Below are 22,706 nucleotides of genomic sequence, written 5' to 3' on the forward strand. Positions count from 1 at the left end.
CACCATAGCCACTGAGCCACCGCGGCGGCCTATCGATGATAACTGCCTTCAATTCTATAATTCAAATGTGCATCACAATGAAAGGCCACAATATGAGTGATTAAAAATGCCAGTGTACTTTAATTAGTCACACATTTGTGACAATTTTCTAAACGTTTATTTTAACCTAGCTAAGTAATACCTGCCGTTTTGTTAAGTATATCTCTCTCCTGTGGCGCCCTTGGCCTCGAGAACAGACCGTTCGTCCTGCTCCCCGCATGCTTTTTTCTTTTTCTTTCAAGGCGTGTCTAGCAGATAGAAGAAAGAAAGAACAGAAAAAGCTGCGCTGCACAATCTTCTTGGCCTGTTGGCTAAGAGGCGAGTAGCATCTCTAACACAAGCCAATGCTTCATTTTATAGCCAATCTAAGGGTAAGGAGGTCACTGCAATTAAGGTCACTTAAGCCATGATAGTTGCTCCACTCGCGGCAGGCTTGACAACCTAAGGAAAAACCTTTAGGTGTATGGCACACGTAAAATGTCTCTCTGATAATTCCCAAAATCTAACTTTAGCACAACTAGCGCAATTAAAATAATTCTGCAAACCATGCAAATAGATGACCAGGTGAAGTTCAACATTTTCGCCTGTAAGGCATGCGAAGTCAAGCACAGAACTGTAGAACAACCATAAAAGGATTAAAAAGTGATTTGTCAAAGATCCTTTTCATATTTTGAGAACAGCATTTTGAGGATGCTTCAACTATTTTTCTTGGTGCCAGCAGCCAGTACACCATGAGTGGAAATAATTTGGTCAGGCTGAATGTCTCCTCCAAGTAGGAAGATTGTGTGCATCGTCTCACCTAGGGTGTGCAGGCGAAAGAGCCTTCCCAGCTCATAGGGGAGCACTCGAAGATGGTTGTGATTCAGATGCAGCTGGCGCAGTGTCACCAGATCACCGAGCTCAGCTGGTAGAGAACGCAGCTTGTTGCAACTCAGATCCAGATGCGTAAGACATACAAGCTGGCCAATGCCTGGTGGTATACGCTGCAGGCAGTTGTCATTCAGGTACAGACAGCGCAAGTGGGACAGAGACCACAGGGCGGGGCTCAGGTTACGGATGATCCCTGAAACCAAAGAGCAGGCTTACAAAGTGCTACTGTGGCAACCAGCAGCACTTAGAGACCGCAGTTACCCACAGATTACAAACAGACATGCACCTACAAAAATTACACTGATGCCAGAGGTGAAAATGCATTAAAAGCTCCAGTTTTATTCAGTGAGCTTGTGTTTTATCAATACTCTCATGTTTTGTCAATTAGACCAGAAGCTGTAAAGCTAATATGCATCACTTTTGTCATTTCTGGTCTCTTTAGAACACGTCTTCTAAACAACTAGCCACTGGAGCCAAAAACCACTCCCAAGATAACGAGGTTAATCTTTTCTAAATGCTATAGAAGCAGCTCTTTATGGCAAGTCGTTTTTTTTTTCTTTTTTAGAAAACTTCGCAAAGGCAGGCAAGTCGACCAGAAGTACTGTTTTATGCACTCTGCCTACAGCTTGCAAAAACTTGTTTTTTTAGGCCAAGCGGGAGGGTCATAGTGATTGTGCAAACGTCAAAAACGGCCATTGGCCGCCGCTTGCAGTCTTTTAGTTCTAGCCTGTATATCGGTCATAAAACCATTACAAATTGATTTAAAAAACTGCAATAAGTTGAGCCCACTCATAGCCAACATGACCTTCATGCGCTGTTCCTTTATTATATCCGGATGTCCGCAGTGAGTGGACTGGCCATAGTACAGATGACCGCCGCAAAGTGGGCTTTCGTGATGTGCTGTCTATGCGATATCCGCGAGTCGTCATTGGCTTGGCCAAGTTTTCACGCCGGCTGGCACATTTTCAAGTGTCGCGATAAGCTGGGCAATCGGCACTTTGCTTGTAGGCCTAGTGCGTCGCGCGATGAAAGGCCGCTTTTAAGTATGGGGCATGTAACAGCCTGACACAAAACTTATACCCACAGATGTGGTTATTTCTGCATCTACAGTGCATAGGTTTTGTAACAACACCGTCTTTGCTGAGCTCTAACTGGTGACACCCTTTTGCAGATGATCTCGCCGGCAGCTGCCGCGGTTTTCGTGCACAGGGAACGTTCCACATTGTCCAAGCTTTAGTCTTAGCTAGAGGCAATTTTTGAGGCAAATAAGGCACAGGGACAGTTTGTGAGCTTAGCAAGGAAGGACTTAGTGTGAGATAAAGGGTCTTTTTGGGAAGCTCACATGAAGCACTAATGTCCGTGAGGCACCACCACCTAAGGTGGCCAGGAGCCTTAAAAGCGCGCGCATTTCACGAAGTAGGCGCTCGAGCTGCTTTAGCTTGTAATGTTCAATCTGGCTTTTAAGGAATCTGTCACCAGTGCATGCGGGGTAGGCGATACCCGGAATAACTAAAAAACCCGCTCCAGCACAGGCTGCGACCACGTCTCTTCTCGTAGTTCTGTTCAGGCGCGATAAGATCTCTCTCCATGATCGGCCATAAATAAATATGCAGAGTCCCATGTGCGGAGTCCCATGTTTGACAGATACCATTGACAAACAAAGGGAGTGCCACTCCTCCTCTGCCATGAGGTGGTTTCCCAAAGCGGGCAAGCTCCACAGTTAAGTGCGCTGAAGCCAGGTGATGCTGCATACCAGCGGTGGACATTTTAATTTCTTCACATAACCCACGCCCTTTTCACAGTCTTCGCGTAAAAAGCAAATGCAGTATCGATGTTCATGTAGGAACGCAATGAAGACCATGCAGCGTGCCCCTGAGCGCGAGTTTCTAGTGCCTGCATATTCGCTGTAACCAAATTCTGTATCCGCAGACATCCATTCTGTGCGAGATTCAGCGCCATAGCACAAATGCAGATTCTGACGATGGCATCGTCTTTGTTCATACTCAGTGAGTGTTTGCAAGTGCAGTCAATATAAGTGGGTTCGATGTATTTTGGGCGTAAAATGCCAGAGTAAAGCAGACAAAAGGTAACCTTAATCTAATGACAGCACAGAGTTTATATAGCTAAATTAGGAGCAATAATTTGATGAGGTGCCAAAATTTGTTCCAGCCTTAGATGGCCCTAACCTCCAACCAGGTTACCATGACTTGAAAAAGGTAAATCAAGGCAGACACAGGGGTAGGCTAAATAGGAAAAAGAATTTTTGATCTCCTGACAATATCAAATGCTGAAACCTTCCTAAATGTTATTCAGTTACTGATATACATCTGTGCCCTTTTGTAGGCCCGGAACAGCTTGGTTTTCGAAGCTAGCAGGCATGCCCAATTTTTTTCAGAGCTTGCACTAGCTCACTTGCATTTCTGCTATAAAGATAAAGCAGACTGCACAACTTCGAACTTTTCTAAGCTCATGATTCTTCACTCTTGTGTAATTATTCTGGAACATTTGCTATTGGCTGGAAACTTTGAAAACATGCATAAGGCTTTTTAAGCCACGCATTTTCATGTTTCCTATCAGCAGCGACGCCAGTCACATGCAGTGTTGGAAATCAACAACACTTGCTGTGCTGACAAGAGCCAAATGGAAAACGAGCCTTTTAAGCATGTACTTGACCAAATCTTCCAGGAACAAGAACATCATGAGCTTCTGAAGAAGTGACTCCACAGGCAAATCCAAAATGCCAGCAAAGTCATTTGACCGTGTATACTCTGGTAGCACACACCAAAGAATGCCTTCCCTCAAATGCAAATCTCTGAATAACTATCTTAGACGCAGCTCTCACAATCAGTGATGGAACAATGTCCCACATTAACGCTCTGCGATATTCCTGGCGACATCCCCTGGGTGCTACATTGTGATATCGATGCATGATGCAGACTGTCACTGAAAATACCTTACAACAGATCACAAAGGAGGCTACAAATGCAAACTGACAAGCAAAGCAGCGCAATATTGACACTGGTACTGAATACATGGCCAGGGCCTCAACTTTCTACGACAAGAAATTTTCAATTCTGCGAGTTTAGAACAAAGAATCCACGAAACTCTGCGGAAAATATCAAATAATGATGCAGAATATTGCGTTATATTAGAAACTAAAGTATGAATATAATGTGTTTTTTTTTTTTTTTTAACCTGAGCTTTTCAAGGTAGCTAAATGGGCCGTGAATTTAGAACAAAGAATCCGCGAAACTCTGCGGAAAACATCAAATAAGGATGCAGAATATTGCATTATATTCGAAACCAAAGTATGAATATAATGTGTTTTTTTTTTTTTCTGACCTGAGCTTTTCAAGGTAGCTGAATGGGACTTTCGCCACCAGGCTAGCGAGCCGTTAGGAGAAGCCAGCTTTAAATGACCTTGGGGCAAAGCGAGCGATGTGCAAGTGAAAAGGAGAACGTGGCTGTGAATATGGAAAGGTGGCGGAGTGGTTCATTGAGAACGAGAAGAAAGAGTTGAGCGGAATAGGGAGAGCAAAGGAGGGCAAATGGGCACAGGACTGGGCAGCTCGAAACCCCAATTAGTGGGGCACAGTGGCGACAGCAGCTGCTACTGCGCAGTAGCCGGATGCGTTATTAAAGTATTGGAGGCTTGATGTCGCTCAATAGTGGCACGCGCACCTGAAGTGCTGCCTCTTACAATTCCCTGAAAAATGCTGAAATCTGCGATTTTTTGCGGATTTACTGGAAACTAGGAGCGTCTTATACATGGCCAGTGGCTACTAAATAGAAGTTTAAGTGCATGTTGTTTCTGTCCTCCCCTAGATAAAAAATGAAGTAAACAAGTTTTTGTCTTAGAGTGTCTTACCCGCTTCTTCCATATTTTAGCGCACAGTCTGCGCGTTTTGGGGGTGCACTCGTCTATGGTTGGCCTGAACAGTTTTAGACTGCATTATAATCGTAACAATATTTCTTTTAAAGTTCTCCCCAGTTCTCGAACTTCCCACTCACGCTATATTCATGCAAATAAGGCAAAATACTGAACTTTCCATCACACCATCATTCCTACTGATGTCCACATAAACAATAGTATCACAAAAGAGAACGTAACTACAGCAAACAATTCCCTGAAAAATGCTGAAATCTGCAATTTTTTGCGGATTTACTGGAAACTAGGAGCGTCTTATACATGGCCAGTGGCTACTAAATAGAAGTTTAAGTGCATGTTGTTTCTGTCCTCCCCTAGATAAAAAATGAAGTAAACAAGTTTTTGTCTTAGAGTGTCTTAGAGGTTAAAATCTCGAAAATGTCATCTTTTTCTTATATTCAACTCATTATTAAAAAAAAAGAAAAATGTTGCTCTCTCTTTCAGCTTAATCAATACAAAGATCCAAAGCTACTGAACTAAAATGGACCACATACGCAGTTGGTCTTTTTCTAAGAGTTCTATTCCATGAAAGCATCAAAAATATTCATGGTTTTGCAAAAGAAATATCTCAGGGGAAATAAAATAAAACAAGCTCAAATGAGCAATGCAAATCAGTTGCGAAGAAACATATGCCTCAAGATGCATAGGAAGTATAGGCCTACTCTATGCCCTTAAAACTTTAATATCAAAAATACTGCATGCTGAAAGTGCAGGCAGTCACTTTCAGGGCAGGCATGCCTTTAATGGCTGCATAACTAAACAGCAAAAACCATCAAAACACCTTAAAATATATACATGGTGTACATAGAAGCAATTGCACAAAGCACACCATTAACTTTTGTACACAGTTGCATACACCGCCAACTCGCAGCTTTTTCTCAGACTGTGCTTAACTAATGGCGATATCTCACTGCAAATAGGGTGTTTTTTTTTTTTACACCAACTTGCAAATGCAGCAAATAATACTTCTGAAAACAGTCAGTGTAGTAGCACGTCCACCACAATTTTCTTGCAGACATATTTTGACACCAGTACTAATGTTAATCTTTTTCCTGAACTTCTAGCAGCATATCTTCAAAAAAAAAAAAAGAAATTTTCTGGCAATTTAGCACTCCTAAGCATGAAATATTGTGCAAAAGCACAGTTTTTTGCTGGTGGACACCACCGTAACATACCTGAAAGCGCAACTGAGGTGCGTACTGACCCAGGGAGCCAGCTATGCATGTCTTCGTGGATGCGAACATTTTCATTGTCAAAGCCAATTTAATTTACCCAATGTACGCCGGTGGCCTATGCTCCAGTGCCGCGTTTCTGCAGCAATGTTGTCAACGCCAACGCGTATCGTTCTGGTGCCTTGTTTCTGCCACAACGTTGTACGCGCCAACGCATGTAGCGCACATCTCTCTGTCACTACCGCCACACAGCTCAAAGCACGAATATTAGTCTGATAGTAGTATTAGCTAATGAAGAAGACAATGTGCAATGGTGACAGCTTGTAAGAAATTAGTAAAAAATTAACCATTGGTACATCTCTCGAGTAAAACTTTTTGCTGGGCTAGTTGGTGCTTCATTCTCTTGGGTGAAAATCAGTGCAACATAAAAGTGCTCACAAGAAAAGAGAAACACAGGACAAGATGCTACTAATAACCGATTCTTTTATTGAAAGGCACAGATTATTTAGACAGGTAGTCACAATGCCTATCAGCTGCAGAAAACCTCAGAAAGGCGTAGAAGGCCATAAAAGCGATAAAAGGAACATGTGTGACACAGAAATTGGCTAAAAGTGATAAAACTGAACGACGAATCTTTAAAAGTGAACAGTAATATGACGTGTTGTAAAGGGCCAAAGAAGCATGTTTCATTCAATGATGATTGGAAAGCAGAGAACTCAAAACAGGCGAATTATAAGATTAATTTAAAAAATAAAACAGCATAAAACCTTCAGAGATGTTTGCGTGCATCGAACAATTCAGACAGTTCTTTCTTCTGAACGTATGTATGTTGTGCTAATTTTTACCTAAAAGAATTGGTAAGTATGTTTCATTGAAAGACTAATGGATTGGCTTACTATTTAGGCAGAAAAATATGTGTTTTGAATCGAAATAATAAATTCCGCCAGAAGGGGTTCAATATCTGCTGCGGATTTTGTCCTCTCCAGCTGCCTACAGTCGAACCTCAATATGTCGAACACGGACATAATGAATTAGTAGCTACACTGAACTCTTCCAAAATATTTTAATAAACACCTGCAATTTTCACCTTATATACAGAATGCAGTTGGCCATAACACAGATATATCGAACTTTAAGCACCAAACGGTGCCATTCGAATGGTAGGCAGCAAGCTTCACTGCACTACACAGGTGGCTGGGTGGTGATGTGAAAAGCATTTCCGCTATGGTTTGCGCCTTCATCTCGCAGGGTGATCGACATGCATTCGTGCCTCTCGCACCCTTCAACAGCACCCCAGATGCAGCAGCACTAATGGTTACAAACTGTAACCATCCTGCAGTGTGGCTATCACATAGGCACGGAAGATTGCAATAGCTGTTGTTCTAGTGTACTGTTTTCCATGCAACACTGCTCTGAAATGGGGAAGCCACCCAGGCTAACATTTGGCCTGCTGCTACCATGCGCTGGTGGGTGATGTGCAGGGAAGCCAACCTAACTAACATTTGGCACTTTTTTTTCACAGCTTCTGAAAAACCTTAAGGCTTTCGAAAACCTTAAGCAATGCTAAAATCACAGAAAGGCCTCTCTGTTCTCTCCATGGACCAAGAGTTGCTTGAGTTGTCTTTCTTCCTAAGACTAAACTAAGTGCTGTATAGACTAAACTGTATAGACTAACTTTACAGTCTTACTTTACTGCAGGAAAATAAACAGAGCCTCAGCTGACTCGACAGAGGTTAATTTGCTTTTCCTTTAATTCAAAAGTATTAATAATTTCAACAGGTGCATAGAGATTTCCTTTCTTTTCTTATTATTTTCCATCATGAAAGAAAGCTTGTTGTTCTCAACTTAAGTCACACGCACAATAATCTGAACTTGAAATTAATAAAGGACAGGCTTTGAGTGCCAGTAATGATGCTGAAGGCATTAACAGAAACTTCCCATTAAGCTTTTGGGCATCTGCCAAGAAAGACTTCATTTTTTAATTGACCATTCCCCAGCCATGGACATCTTCGTCCAGTAGTCCAAAAATGGGTTATGCCTGCCCCACTTCCCAACAACTGGTATCCAGAAGCACCTCAGAGACTTTTAAGAGTACCTTGCGAATCTTAATCCAAAAGAGTCTTCCCTAACTGAGTAACAGGAGCAGGGAAAGCAAATGCACATTTAGCTTTTGCTCTTTCTCTCAACTTAAACTTCCTACTCCATTTTCCCTCAGCCTGTGCTTTCATGAGCATGACCTTGCTCACCAACCCTGTAGCCAGTGCTTTTTGGCCATGGTAACCTGGCTCCCCACCTTGAGCAGTGGCGCTGGTGGCAGTACAGGTTAATACCACATTATGTGAGCAACAGTACCACATTATGATGACACAACCGAGGGAGGGGGGCATGAAAGAGGAAGACCTCTTGCACTCCATTTGTGAGCGCTGCACACAACTTGGCCAAAAAGTTCATGGCAGTCCAGCATGCCTGTTGAATATAACAACTCAATAAGTTCAAAAGGTAGTAGGGGCCTCTTTACAAAGCTGCTTTCCTGACATTCCTAAACCACCTCCAGTAATTACAACCACTACAAAGCCATGTGAAACAGCCCATGGCCACGTAAGACCTGCACTGGCTGAGATATCTAACATAGAGCAGCAAGTCAACGAATGAGCTGATCTATTAGATTGGGTATTAAGCTAGACCTATTAAATCAGATCAATCAGACCCGACATGTTTCAACCCAAAGCAGCTATTTTCATCTAGGCAGCTTTTTGAACAGGAAATGACATCAAACAGAGGAGTGCCCTAGGGCATGCACATGTCACAATTCACAGTTTGCCCATGTGATAGATGAGAACATGGCTACTTGATACTAAATGTTGTGTTACCTGTTATCTCCAGCTCTGGCCATGTAGACTTCTTGCCTGCAGCAACATCCTCTGGGCACATGATGGTGTGTGTCCTCCGTACAGGGTTACATTCTTGCCTGTCTCTCTCCCTTTCCCTAGCTGCCTTCGACATGAGTGAATCTGAAGTCATGAGAATAAAGAAACCATGGAAATCAATGGGAAGCTCAAACACATGAATATAACAAAATAAGAAAACCCAAAAAATACCAGAAAAATGTCACACTATCCAGAGGCCTTCATCACTAGCGTAATTAGAATATTCCCATAAATGAAGAAAGGAATTATGACAAACTCTGCCTAATGAACACTATATCAAGGCATGGTACTCACTAACCCAGTGAGACCATTTAAATCTATTTTTAATATGTCGGAAAGCCCTAGACCTTGATAAAGAATGAACAACGTTACTGTGGTATCTTCCCAAAAAGGTTCTCACACTAATTTTTTGCAGCTATTTACATAAAAGACATTTACAGCGGGGCACAGCTGGATTACTAAAAAGACAGTTTGCTGCACCTGAGATCTTTCGAGAATTTTCCAGGCTGCTGGAGCATATCCTTTTGCCCTCAAACTGACCTTACCCATTCTCACTGCAAAAGAAGTTTCTTGCTTGGACAACTATTCAAAAGGATTCCTGCACATTCAGTTGACAACTGTACTACATTTCCTGGACTTCTCTCTGTTAGCTGCAATAAATGGTTTTTAAAGATAATAACCGAAACAATACAATATGTTGGGCGAGCTGGTTTCTGACTTCCATGACTACAGCGCATTTGATGGCACAGAGAAGAAGACACACAACACGCACAGCGCTGCGCTGCGCTCTGTGTGTCTTCTTCTCCGCACCGTCAAACGCGCTGTAGTTATGGGAACCAAAACTATTACAAAATATCAAAAATAGGAAACCAAAACTGGCTTCCGACCAGCACATGACATTACAAGTGAGCAACAACGCCTTTTTAGAAAGTATCTAATAAAATTTTATGCATGCGTTGAATGGCTAAACTGGCAACTGTAAATGATAACTCCATTCATTACATCTCTGACAAAATCCAATGACATTTTTTTGCGCCGAAAGCAATGAAGCATATATCAACAAATTGCTCCAATGAGGCCACAAAATGGCAGGGGCAGATTTATGGGTCGCTAGAGGTGGTGGTCCCATTTGAATCATGCATTTTATGGACTTTTGTCATTGAAAAAAAAAAATGGGGTTAAGCACTGTTTTTTTATGTAAAATTTCTTGTGGGGGCACCCCCCCCCCCCCCCTTCTATCTACCATTCAAAAACCATTCTACCATTGAAACTATCTATCTACCATTGAAATTTTCATTGAATCTATCTACCAAAATCTATCTACCATTGAAATTAGTATGCAGTGAAACATAACGCTGCAAGTTGAAATTTAGCATAGAAGGCCAGGGGAATGAGGGAAGCCTATAGTGAGTTTTGATAAATGCACTAACCTAAAAAAAAAAATACAGTAGAGCTGCCCTTTAGAGAGCTGGTGTGAAGTCCTACGCATCACTTTTGCTTTCCAATGTTGACCTTGTCATCAAATTTTTTTCTCAAGAAATTTTTTAAAATATGCAAGAATATAACCAACCACTAACGAGAAAACTGACAGCAGTAAACATGGCACACATTTACTCCTTAAAGCAGTGCTTTGCCCGCCAACCATACATAAGTGGTTCACCAAACTTCACACTGAACTGCTCGTTAATGATGCTCTAGAAGAGAACATCTCAAGACAATGACATCACCACATACTTCCTTGTGGCAAAGTTTCACACGATGAACAACAGCCAGACTATATGGTTAATCAAATAATTAGTGTTGTTTTTTACTTAAGGTAAAATAAATACCCCTAATTCTTTCTTTTCCCACTTGCGATATAAGTAACAGCCATTAAAATTTCATTGCATACTTGGTGGCTCAGTCATATAGCAGTCCTCTGTATTGTCATTAGTATACATGAAGTAATTAGACATCTTGTACACATTATTTGTAGCAGAGTCAGCTATGAGTATAATTAAACACTGAACACATAACAGCACCTTTCAGTCTCATTACAACTGGCCTACAGCATGAAGACTAATCCATAAGTATGGTGACATCCAAGCTTGAAAGGAAGAAAAGGATAACAGGACAGATGAACACAATGAAGCAGCAAACAGGAAACAAGGAACTGCCTCACTGTCTACTAAAGTTATGCTGCCAGTCCACAGAAGCCGCAGATTAACTCCATACCACACCAAAAGTTTGCATGCTGGCTTCTACATTGAACTCTGGCAGAGAACGTTACATTTACCAAGGGCTGTTTACAATGAAGAATCCCCTTCTTTACTTGTTAGGTTATGCAGATATTGAAAAATGCTTCTGGAGGTTTTTATTTTGCATTTAAAAGCCTGGGATGTCTTTACAACACAAAAACGCGTTATACAATCCATCAATTAGCCGTGTAATAAATTGATGAGCAGAAATTAAAACAGCAAAAATTTTCATCCAGTGCAGAGTCCTGGAACATTTGACTTACAATGATGTGAGTTGCCCCTCTTTCTCCTGCCTGTATGAGCTGCAAGCAAAATGTACACTTTGTTAAAGTAACCTGAATGTAAATGTTACCCACCACATGCATTGCAACTAGGAGGTGAGCTAAATGGTTCACGATTTATAAGTTGGTCAAGCACAATGAAGCAGAAGGAGGACAATGGACAAGTTATAACTTGAGTGCAAACATGCACTGTAGTCGTGCCTCGTTAATATGGACACTTCGGTTCCTGAGCAAAAGTGTCCAAAGCGAGTTGTCCATAATAACGAACCTTGTAAAACAAAAAGAATATTCTTTAAAAAAAAAATAAATGCTTTGTGAGTACAGACTGTGCTGGGCAGAGAAGTGGAAATCAGACAATCTTGGAAGTTTGACGTGTATTACTGTCATTGCCATTTTCACTGAAATCGTGCGGTGCAGAGTGAAGCACATTTGAAGCGCCTAGTGGTCCACGAGACGCGTGATGGCGCCTCTTGGTGTGATGAGAGAGCAGCGCACAGACAGAATTTTTTTTTTGCAACCATTTCTGCAATGTGGAAAATGGTAAGGCACGTTGACCAGGTACCTTGCCACAATAAAGCGTGAAACCACACACATACAAAAAAAGACCATTACTACAATATTTGCCCTTTCGCACTACCTTTCGTTGGTGTGCTACGCTAAAAATGCAGAAGGCGGAGCACCTGGAAGAGGCCCGTGGGGTTTCTTACACATCGCTGTCCATATTAACAGGACAAGAATACATGGGTCCCAATGGATTCCGCACATTTCCACCCTGTCCATTGTCTGGACAACGAGTTTCCATATTAATGAGGCGTAAATACATTGAAAATGTTTGGTCTCCTGAAAAACTGTCCATAATTCGAGTCGTCTGTATTAACGGTGGCCGTATTAATGGGGCACGACTGTATATTCACCCCACAGCACAGTGCCTAGCATCAGGTCCAACTGCATATTCATGGGACCTCAGTTCTGTAACCAGACAAAGGCAATGTATCCTCCCGCTGAGTAGGTGATGTTTTTTCAGCTTTGCTCCAATTAAGTTCAGCAGTTAAAGATAAGATTCCAACTCTTTCACAGCAGGGACCTATTCACCCATCTGGTGTCTGCCGTATTGCTATCACTTTACTCACAGAAGGCACAGCTCTTTTAAATAATAACCTTGTAGTAAAGGTCACCTGTGAATAACAAATACTGTAATCTATCATGCTCTCTAGGCACAATTAAGTAACACTGGCAGTAAACCCCTTCAACAAGTGGCAAAACCTACGTGAAAACACCTGCTGCAAGCACTCAAGTGTAACAAAAAAATTATTCTCTCAATGTGTACATCCACAAACTGCAAGGGTTCTATTCAAAATGTTAGGTCGTCAATTTTACAGTACAGTAACAAAGGACCAAGTCATTACCTGATCCATTTAAACCCAGAATATTGTTACACAAACATACATAAAAAACACTAAACCAGGGATGTCTAAAGTGCCTGCGTGACATTATTGTCGCATAGGGGCAAGGCAATGGTGCCGTTATCACTATGAAAATCAGTTTACACTGAAAGCTTCTGTAAAGGTGAACAAAATAACAGTTCCATCTCGGCACTGACGTGGTCGGCGACGTATTAAATACGTAGCAAACAACTACACATTGTTTTAAAGATAAGAAGCTATTGTAATGGCCAGAACAAAGATGTGCATTTAAATCGTTTTCTTGCTATGGATACAAGTGGATGACACAAATTCAAATGCCTTTTACATGGAAACTATCAGCTGCCTAGTTTAACTACTAATCTGGCATTATCATTTCGCTATCAGTCCATACTGTTAGCATTTCTACATGACACAATTAAAGAGCTCAAGAAAAAAAAGAAAGACCAAGGAACGTTCACATAGAAAACAAACGCACAACTGCCCAGACCGCAACAGTGGCAGGAGGTATACTGGTATATGACTTAAAAAAACTGCAGTTGCTAACACTGGGCCACGAACCGCAGCATCCTGTATTACTCTGCTGGCCAATCGTAACAGTAAATGAAGCCAGCTTTTTAATGTTTAACCATCTTAAACAAGCCAGACATCAAAACTTTAGAGCTTCTCATGCTTTTATTGTTATAACCTTCTTATTTAGATATACAAGAAAAGTTTCAACAACGGACTACTTTTTCGTCGTGGAGGAATTCTGTGCGGCAGTCGTGAATGTGGGCGGAACTTCACTGCAGACTTAAGTTGTATCTGACTCCTTTACACCGAGCAAAAGTGTGTGTGCACCAGCTCAAATTGACACATTAATTTATTAAAAATTACCTGCAGCCCTATCAAGGCATTACTGCAGGGGCAATATATGACTGCACATCTTCTACATCCAGCACATCATTATTCCGACAGTGCAATCAGCAGACTTGCCTATCGCTTCAGTTACCTTTGTTAACACCCACAATACAATGGGGCACAGCAAAGGTGTGCTAACATACCAACTGGAGAAACTAAGAAACTGAGAGGAGCATAATGCTGCAAAAAAACAGTATTTCAAGATCACAGCTTATCTATAGGATCATGCCAAACTACCAATACACAAAATGCCTCAATGTGGTTAAAATGCAGAACTCATAATCAGCATAACTACGTCCACTGCAGGACAAAGACTTCTCCCATATCCCTCCTATTAGCCCCGTCTTGTGCCCACTGTGACCACCATATCCCTGCAAACTTCCTACTTCCTGCTGTATTCATATAGAAGCTGGTGGATAAATACTTCACCAGGGTGGCCAAAAACAGGATGCAGGACTCAATGTGCCATTTTCAGTGTGATGTCTGGATTCTAATACTCCAGGATTTTAGAACTGCACAGCATACTAAAAGATCGAGGACACAGAGATGAGAAGACACACAGGCAGCACTTGTGAGCATGTCTTCTTGAGTAGGCATCTGTGTTGTGTATAGGGTCGTCCACTCTTAGAATACGCTAGCGCATGGCCGTGCTCTTTGGAGGGTCACTGCGTCCGAAACGGCTGCGCATCGAAGCGAAGCGGCAGATGACGCGAAGCACCACGTCCAGGTACACCTGCTCCTGCGCCACTTTGCTGCGATGAGCGACTGTGTCGCACACGGTGGCCTTCTGAAGAGTGCGGCCATGTGCTAGCGCGTTGTAACTAAGAGTGGACGACCCTGTACCTTCTCACTTATCTGTCCTTGTTCTTTCAATGCACTGTACTGTTCCAACATGCGTCATTCCCAACTAGCCGAGCTAGCTGTTCTGGCCCTGCTCTTTCAACGACATCGGCTTTCCTGCAAGGATATGGGTTCTGGACAGTGAAACAATTTATTTCAAAAGGTGTACCAAATCTCTGACACAGCACAGTGGCTGCAAGAGGAGATAAAAGACACAAGGTCGCTTGAGACCACACTTCAACCATAGAAGCATAAAGGCAGGCAAACAGACATTTCACTCGCAGTACCTAACATCAATAACATTACACATCTCGAACGTTAAAACACCACGGGCGTCTAGGTCGCGGAGAACTCGCTACCGAAGTGGAGGTGCAGTTGAAGTGGCAGGAACGGTGCTGCAAATCTAACAGTTTAAGGTAATCGCAAATCCCACATTATAAGCACCCAGCAAGTCAATCAGCAACACGAACAACAGCTAAACTAAGCGATATTGTCAGAAACAAAGCCCTCCTTGAATCATCTGCGCCTGCCAGTGCCCTGGTTCACTGGTTCATAGCTGCCAAGTTGAACGACGCTCCGTATTGAGAACCACGAAACAAAGCGATCCAAATGCTGTCGAATCTACTGCGCTGAAGTAGCTTAAAAACGATTAAAAAGATCACTTACGCCTTGCGTTTGGGTAGTAATAGTAAACCATCTTGCCAGAGCCCGGAGGTCTACGTCGATGTTCGAATTCCTCTCTGGCAACACCACGCGCGTCCCGAGCCTCGAGCTCTCACGAGACCACTGCGGGTTTTCTTCTTTCTCTTCTACCGATACACGAAATGATGCTCAGCGTTTTCGGATCGTGCTCAAGCACGCGTGCACGCGCCACTGTTGATGAGCATTGCTCTTGAACGTTCACTCAGTTCGCGCTATACTTTGCGCGACAACACGGAGTAACGAATCCGCAAACACGCATGAAAACGCTTGTGAGGGGTATTCCGCACAGGCTGAACGAAGAAGCATGATCGCCAGTGAAATAGTTTACGGGAAGATTTCAACTTTTCAGTGCGGTAGTATGACAACCAACATCTGCCTTGGCGCGAAAGATGCACACTGATCTCTTCATAGAACACTCGGAACGCCTGCTTCTCTTGGCCACATACGCAGCATTTCCGAGGTAAGGAAACAAGGCTTTGAATAATTATAAATCATAATTGTAAGCATGCGGCGGTGCAATGACACAGGCCGTCGTCATTCACCGCCGCCGCTCCAAGCGGATATGCCCGCGTAGACTCTCCGCATCTCTCCTTCGTACGCTCTAGCATCTGTACGAAGCACTGCTAAAAAGAAATACAGGATCATGAATATCATGCGTTTACGCACCTTCATTTAATAGCGAGTGAACCGGAGCCAACCGAGACAAGTGTGTTTCGAATTTCACTTTTTTCCAGATGAGCTTGCGGCATAGGCTGCTACTTTCCCATCACGATATTCCAAAAACAAAGTCCGTCGCAAGAAAACACAATATTTTTATCGCTGTATAAGTAACTCTAACGTGTCTTAGAAATTATAACAATATTATTTTAATTGAAATGCAAGAATTTGCTTTTTACAGATTAGAGAATAACATTGAATAACGGATTGAATAATTTGTCAACCTTATGCTCTTATGCGACCACACAAAGTCCTTAAAACATAGCAGCCACAGAAACCTACGCTAAAACTCGATTATATTCTGAAACAATTCAAAAAATTTTTACCAAATTTCGCGTCCTCTAGGAATAATTGTAGTACAAAATTTAAAAATAATTTTTAATTAAAAATGTGTATTTTAGTTTATTGTTTTGTTTATAGGTAGCGCTACAACTAGCAAGTTTTATAACATTTATTACTTAAGTGGTTATTTTTGGCAGAAGAATGAGAGGCGAGTTTTAAAGCTATTTTCATTATAGAGCTATGGCAATCATAATATGCGGCGGCGCGGTCTGCGCGGTCCTGTATTCGGCTTCAGATTCAGAAACATGGCCGCGTACGTTGCTACTCGGGCGTGCTTATGGCTAAGTATGTAAAGGTTCACGTTGCTGCTGAATCGCTGACATGATCTCAGCTTGCACAGTACATTCATTTCTTTTCCAGGCTCGTCTATGAGGACATTTGTTCGTACTCACGCCCCATGCGTGGCATTCGCTGCTGGAGAAACGCTTCAAGTAAGACCATTCCGCTGTTCATGCCGCTAGTTGTGTGACTGGATTTTATTGATGCAGATACGGTCATATGTCACACAAAAACACCAGAAGTTAATATTAGCCGCACAAAAGCGGAACAGGCAGAGGAAGCTTGAGAAACCTCCTGAAAAAAACAAGCTTGCATGGATGAAGACTTCGAAGTAAGTGGTCCAGTTTTTCACTGCTTTTCGCCTACGGGCTGCTGCTTTCACCGCATCGGCACTGTATGCGACTGCAGTTTGTGCTTGTGAGCTTTTATTTTTCGTTTCCCTCTTGCGCAGAAACCTCCTCATAGGGCCTCGCAGAGAAACTTACGAAGATCGTGAGAAGGATCCACCGGTGGACGACGTTTATTTCACAGACAAATACATGCCAACAGTATATCTCGCCGCTGAAGCAATAGCAATGCACAGAGAAACCCACCATCCAACTGTTTTAGGTGACCCGGACGCCCTTCTTTACGCATTCGTCGAGCTCAATTTGAGCACAAAGAAAAAGGTGCGATGTCGTTGCCGTTGCACGTCAGTTTGCTAGCGATTATCGTCCATCCTTGTGCATCCCCAGACTAATTAAATGCAGTTGAAACTTGTTATAACGAAGTTGAAGAGGCCCGGCGATTACTTCGTTATAGTTGTAGCTTCTTTATAGGCTGTGTTGACCGAGCTTCCAAGGGGAATTGTCATTCCTTCGTTATATCCATTATTTCGTTATAAACTTTCTATAACGAGGTTCGACTGTATGGACAGAGAGCTGAGGTCAAAGATAGTGTTTTAATTCTATTATCTTCGCCCGTATTCAGAGGTTTAGTTTTTTTCCACAAACCAGATGTGTGTATGGCAGAAGTGCTTAATTGCTTACTTTGTGGAAAAACTTGGCTGACTTGGAAAGTTGAACCATTCACACAGACGGGAGTGCCCTGTTATGGTAATTGCTGATGAATGTTAATTTGTACTGCCATTTATAAACCATGTTTACTGATAAGTGTTCATGCTTTAACTTTTCGTGACCAAATATAGCAAAAAGGTGGAAGTTACGAGAAGTGTTTAGCAGTGCTCTTGTGCCTCGTGGTGCATATAAAAATGGGCATCAAAATAAAGACAAGCTTTTTATTATTGTTTTTTTTTTTCATTTTTATGGTATGTGCTGTCTGGGGTGGAATTTAGTAAAATTGCATGTGTAGTGCATCATGTAGTATGTATTAGTGATTTTAATCTGTTGTTAACTTCAGTCACACTGCACTAACAACTTCTTATGGCAGACTGACTGAACTCTTGGCTTCAGAGTAGTATAAGAACTGCGCACCTAAGGATATGTGTTGTTCTTGTTGCACAGTGCATAAATATACTGTTAGTGATTGGTAGTTAAATTACGTCTTTAAAAGGAGACTGCTTATCCATGAAGCAGATCGTCTTATCATCAGCTAGATGCTTTGCATGTGACATCACAAGTGCAGTGATTGTCCATGCATAGCTTCCACAATGCATGGCAGATTATGTTGTGATAAGCAGATAGTATGTTTAAACAACATTTTTGCCTTGTTCTGCTGATCTCAACATGGTGGCTGCTATGACATCAGTGTAACCCATCTATATCAAATTTAAAAGTATGTTGAAGTGTTTAGGAGGAAAGAGAGAATAGACTTTATTAATTAGAAGAAGTAATTTATTAAAGTCAGAAATTAGGCATGTTTCTAATTATTATGTGTGAGACACTGTGACTGTGCTAAAGATGGTGTTCTGAGCTTTACACACGGAGTTGCCAATTATATTGCACAACACATGTGGAACTACAGCTCACCCACTGATGAAAGTTCTTCGAGGATAATTGTTAGAAGAAGAACTTTCATCAGTGGATGAGCTGTGGTTATGGCACTCGGCTGCTGACCCGAAAGACTTGGGTACAATCCCGGCCGCGGTAGTTGAATTTCAATGGAGGCGAAATTTTAGAGGCCCGTGTACTGTGTGATGTCAGTGCACGTTAAAAAACCCCAGGTGGTCGAAATTTCCAGAGCCCTTCACTCTGGCGTCCCTCATAGCCTGAGTTGCTTTGGGACGTTAAACACCCATAAACAGATTATTGTTAGCTGATTTTTATTTTTTTTTTCTGTTTGGGTCAGCTATGGTCTTGAGTGTGTGCACTTTTGAGTGCAGTGGGAATTGGTCCAATTTTATTAACTTTTGAACTGACCGTAGTAAGATCCTTCTTGGGGTAGGGGTGTTTGGGCTCCAAGTCCTCTGTGTTTTCTGACGTCATTCTTGTGGGCATTGCTGCAGACCAAGTTTCGAGAAGACTTTTCAGGGACTGTACTGTACAGTCACCCATTCACTATCACAAAAAGAGAGAAGAGGATTATTGCCCTTTGCAAGGTATGTAGTATCATATTTGCAAAAATATTGTGCATGCATAAGTGTTAATATTATCGCATGAGAGGCAAAGTCTGGCTGTGCGGCACATGCCTGCAAAAGTTGACGGACAGTTTTCTTTTGTTTGTCAACTTCTCTGCCTCGTACTGTGTTTCTCTCCACTGCTTGTTAACTTTCATTGTGATTGTTGTTGCAGAATACTGATGTGGCTACTGAGTCTCTTGCAGCAGGAGCAGAAGTGGCAGGTGGCACAGTTATCATCAAAAGGGTAAGAAAGAGCTCTAGACATCAGGTCTGATTGTAAAGCCTGCAGAGTTGCTGTATGAAGTGAGTTGTGTGTTGCCACTTACCACTAAATAACTTAACTGCTTTAGGATTTTTGTACCTGCCACGGTAATTTAAGGCCTATGGCATTCAACTGCTGAATCCAAGGTTGTGAGATTGAGTCATGACCACAGTGGCCTCATTTTGTTGGAGGTGAAATGTGAAAATGCCCATGTGCTGTGTAATATCTGTGCATATTAAAGAATCCCAGGTTGTCTAAATTAATCTGGAGCCCTTCACTATGGTGTTCCTCATGGCCCACATGCAGCTTGGGTTCTTGGACTTCCACATACCAACATACTATACCTGCTAACTGATGATTACTGTGGTTATCCCCTTTTGGAAGCTATTGTGAGCACCTTGCCCTCACGTCGAAGCAGTCTTGAAACTTTTGGAATTCACCCTTCAAAGCTACCTTTAAGTTCTTTCAGAAGTCATTAGCAGGGAAGGGGGAAGGCATCTAACATTTTAACTAACGGTGTTGTATTGTGGCTCTCTGCCTTGGTGCAAGTCCTATGAAAATTCAGATAGCTTAGCCCTTTTTTTCTGCCATTTAAAGGGGTAATGACATGGTTGATCAGCACACTGCAGTTTTGTATTCTAATAAATAATGCAAGAGCTTGTTATTCTATATTCTATTTCTAAATCTTGAGTGCCCGAGACATGCTGCATGTGACCCCAAAAAAAAAATGTGACTACAAAGCTCCTCCCATTGATACTGACCACCTTACTGAAATATTTGAGTCGTGCGGGCTTTGAGGCCAGCAGACTTGACTCCCATGAAGCCACAATGGATGAGTTGTGTCCCTCATATGAGCGACTGATGAACAGTAAGTTACTGTATGAAAGTGAAAATGTTAGTGCAGCTTTTGATGAGTAAAGTGAAAAATATGCTTGAAGATGCTACAGAAGAATGGAAGTCTGGGCGAGTTGGTACTGATTCATAATTTTTTTGCAACAGCGCTACACAACGAGCAAAGAGTGACACAAAGCGCCGTCTTTGTGTCACTCTTTGCTCGTTGTCCTCGTTGTGTAGTGCTGTTGCAAAAAAATTATGAAGATGCTAAGGTGACAGTGAACTGTGAAATATGCATGGCTCACTTCTTTGCTGGCTTCATAGCAATCAAAGCAGTGAGCGTAATAGAAACGGTAAGTGTAGTCAGCGCCTGATCATTGCTCACCACCTAAATGCAGACAGCAGTGCAAAAAAAGTGAGAGGGAAAAACAAGTTACCAGCAACAATAATAACCTGTGTGTGTGGAAAAAAAATCCAACGAAGGCATCTGTTCGACATTAGTTCTTCCACATTTCTGCCTGTCAATTGTCCTGCATATCTGAGGTGTGTTTGCGTTTCTGAAATGTTCTGTTGGAAGTGAATTAGGTGTGCTGCTGCCCTGTTGGCAAATTGTGTTGCTGCCTGGCTCATGTCGCAAATTTTTGTGGTAGAGAACAGTGTACAGTGAGAATATATGCGTGCTACAAGAGCATGACCATCAGATGGTGCTGTGAAGTTCTAACCTTCCTGGAAGTTTGAATGGTTATTTTAGTACACTGCAAATTAAGAATCAGTAGCACCACAGGGAGCCTTCAAGAAATCAGGGTGACTTTAAGGTCTATACACGCAGCCAGCTTTCTGTGGCTCTGCAGCCAAGGATAGGCATGAAAGGATAGGGGATGGGGCTTTGTTCCATTGCCATGGGGAGTGGTCTGTATTAGCCTTAGCAAGCCTGCACCATCTCCCACTTTATGCCGCCGCACCCCTAGCCAAAACCAATGACAACCCACCCCCCCCCCCAATTCGTGAACAAAAGCATGCCTCCTTCCCTTTCCTACCTAGCCTTGGCTGCATAGCTACAAAAAGCTGTCTGCGAATATAGTGTCTAAGTGCTGAAAATTCTACACTTGTTAGAAAGAACAGCTCAAAATTGTGAGAAGACATGTCCTTCCCATTAATGCTAATCTTTTATCTGACCACATGGTGTAGTGAGTACCAAGCTGTAGGGCATAGAGGTTATTAGTTCGAATTCAACTAGAAGTTGTTTTCTTTTAGATTTACTTTGCCAAGCAAAATGTTTGCCAGTTATTTCCTAGTTCCATTCTTTTCTTTTTTGAATCCTGCTTTTTTATTTCAGCAACCAGTACCTCCCAGTAACCATCATTCCATTATGCTGCACCTCATTGTGTTGAGCGTCACACTGGGCCCATAATCAGACATGTCACTGGGACACTAGCTACCAGTGGCGCTGGGTTTTGCAGTAGCGTTCGACCAGCGCAGCACAGCATATGCTCGATTAGTACACACACGCAGCTTCTCAAGCATGCATGAAGCTTTAAAGCCTTCATACTCTACAGTTTTCTCTGCTTCTTTTATGCTGCAAGTTGGACTTCTCTCTTGCAAAATCCAGTGCCACTGGGGTCCAATGCCACTCCTGATTATGGGCCCAGTGTGGCATTGTACACTGGGACACGGCATACTAGGACACTTGGTACCAGGTGACACTGGTTGCTCAAGAAAAACCTGCCAAGATTTAAAAATTTTAAACTATAAAATAGCATAAATTAAAAAATGTGAAGAAAAAAATGGTGTTAGGATTCCAACCGACCACCTCCTGACTGTTAGCCAAACTTTCTGAGCCAAACTTTCTGTCCACTGCGCAATGATACCAACTGGAAGATAAGGCATCATTTTTGCATTAGAAGGCTCACTGCATTTTTCCAAGCCTCGGGATCATTCTTCAGGTTCATTCAAGAAGTTGTGGCTGCAGGTACACGATTGTCCTGAAGGAGTGCTAAAGCTGCTTGCCAGCCCTCGTGAGGTGCCATTTTATACTGAACTTTTAGGCACATTGTAGCGTATGTGGAAAAACCCTGTAACGTGAATTTTCATAGCATCAGTTGTTTGGTCATGCTGCCATATTGCATACGTAATTCTCGCTACACACAGTGCTCTGGCGTAAAACTTCTTGGCAAAATGTGTGGTGTAGCTTCACAGTCGGCCAATGGAGCACTGAGGACCGCATTTCACTTCCAACTAAACAATGTATACCAGGTCTTTCAGGGAAACCCGCCACTGATATAAAAAAAAAGGGTTTTTGAGGTCGACGTAAGCTTTTTGCGGCATGATAATACCGGTGTTGGTGGACGTTGGAAAACATGCGAATCACGTAAACTGGTGAAGTGGTTAACTAAATTCT

General features: G+C 42.3%; 2 protein-coding genes across 6 annotated transcripts in view; one reads left to right on the forward strand and one right to left on the reverse strand.

Annotated features, from left to right (window-relative positions):
• The window catches only part of twin (CCR4-NOT transcription complex subunit 6-like twin), a 144,857-nt gene extending 128,588 nt beyond the window's left edge, over nt 1-16,269 (reverse strand). The window contains exons 1-4 of one of the 3 annotated variants that reach the window (XM_089580973.1): nt 15,984-16,269; nt 11,437-11,475; nt 8,880-9,020; nt 839-1,102 (exon numbers count right to left, since the gene is read on the reverse strand). In XM_089580973.1, coding sequence (XP_089437099.1) covers nt 839-1,102; nt 8,880-9,012 — 397 coding nt within the window. In that variant the 5' untranslated portion in view covers nt 9,013-9,020; nt 11,437-11,475; nt 15,984-16,269. Of the gene's footprint in view, nt 1-838; nt 1,103-8,879; nt 9,021-11,436; nt 11,476-15,281; nt 15,328-15,983 lie in introns of those variants that run through there. The other 2 variants (XM_089580972.1, XM_089580975.1) reach the window with 2 other exon arrangements.
• Nucleotides 1-22,706, forward strand: part of mRpL1 (mitochondrial ribosomal protein L1) — a 43,722-nt gene that overhangs the window by 13,444 nt on the left and 7,572 nt on the right. Inside the window, exons 3-8 of one of the 3 annotated variants that reach the window (XM_089580978.1) lie at nt 15,667-15,777; nt 16,737-16,807; nt 16,865-16,986; nt 17,107-17,323; nt 19,099-19,191; nt 19,385-19,456. In XM_089580978.1, coding sequence (XP_089437104.1) covers nt 16,745-16,807; nt 16,865-16,986; nt 17,107-17,323; nt 19,099-19,191; nt 19,385-19,456 — 567 coding nt within the window. In that variant the 5' untranslated portion in view covers nt 15,667-15,777; nt 16,737-16,744. Of the gene's footprint in view, nt 1-15,666; nt 15,778-16,551; nt 16,662-16,736; nt 16,808-16,864; nt 16,987-17,106; nt 17,324-19,098; nt 19,192-19,384; nt 19,457-22,706 lie in introns of those variants that run through there. The other 2 variants (XM_089580977.1, XM_089580979.1) reach the window with 2 other exon arrangements.

This window comes from Amblyomma mixtum, chromosome 3 (assembly GCF_055824585.1).
Source record: "Amblyomma mixtum isolate Tamu chromosome 3, ASM5582458v1, whole genome shotgun sequence".
NCBI lineage: Eukaryota > Metazoa > Arthropoda > Arachnida > Ixodida > Ixodidae > Amblyomma > Amblyomma mixtum.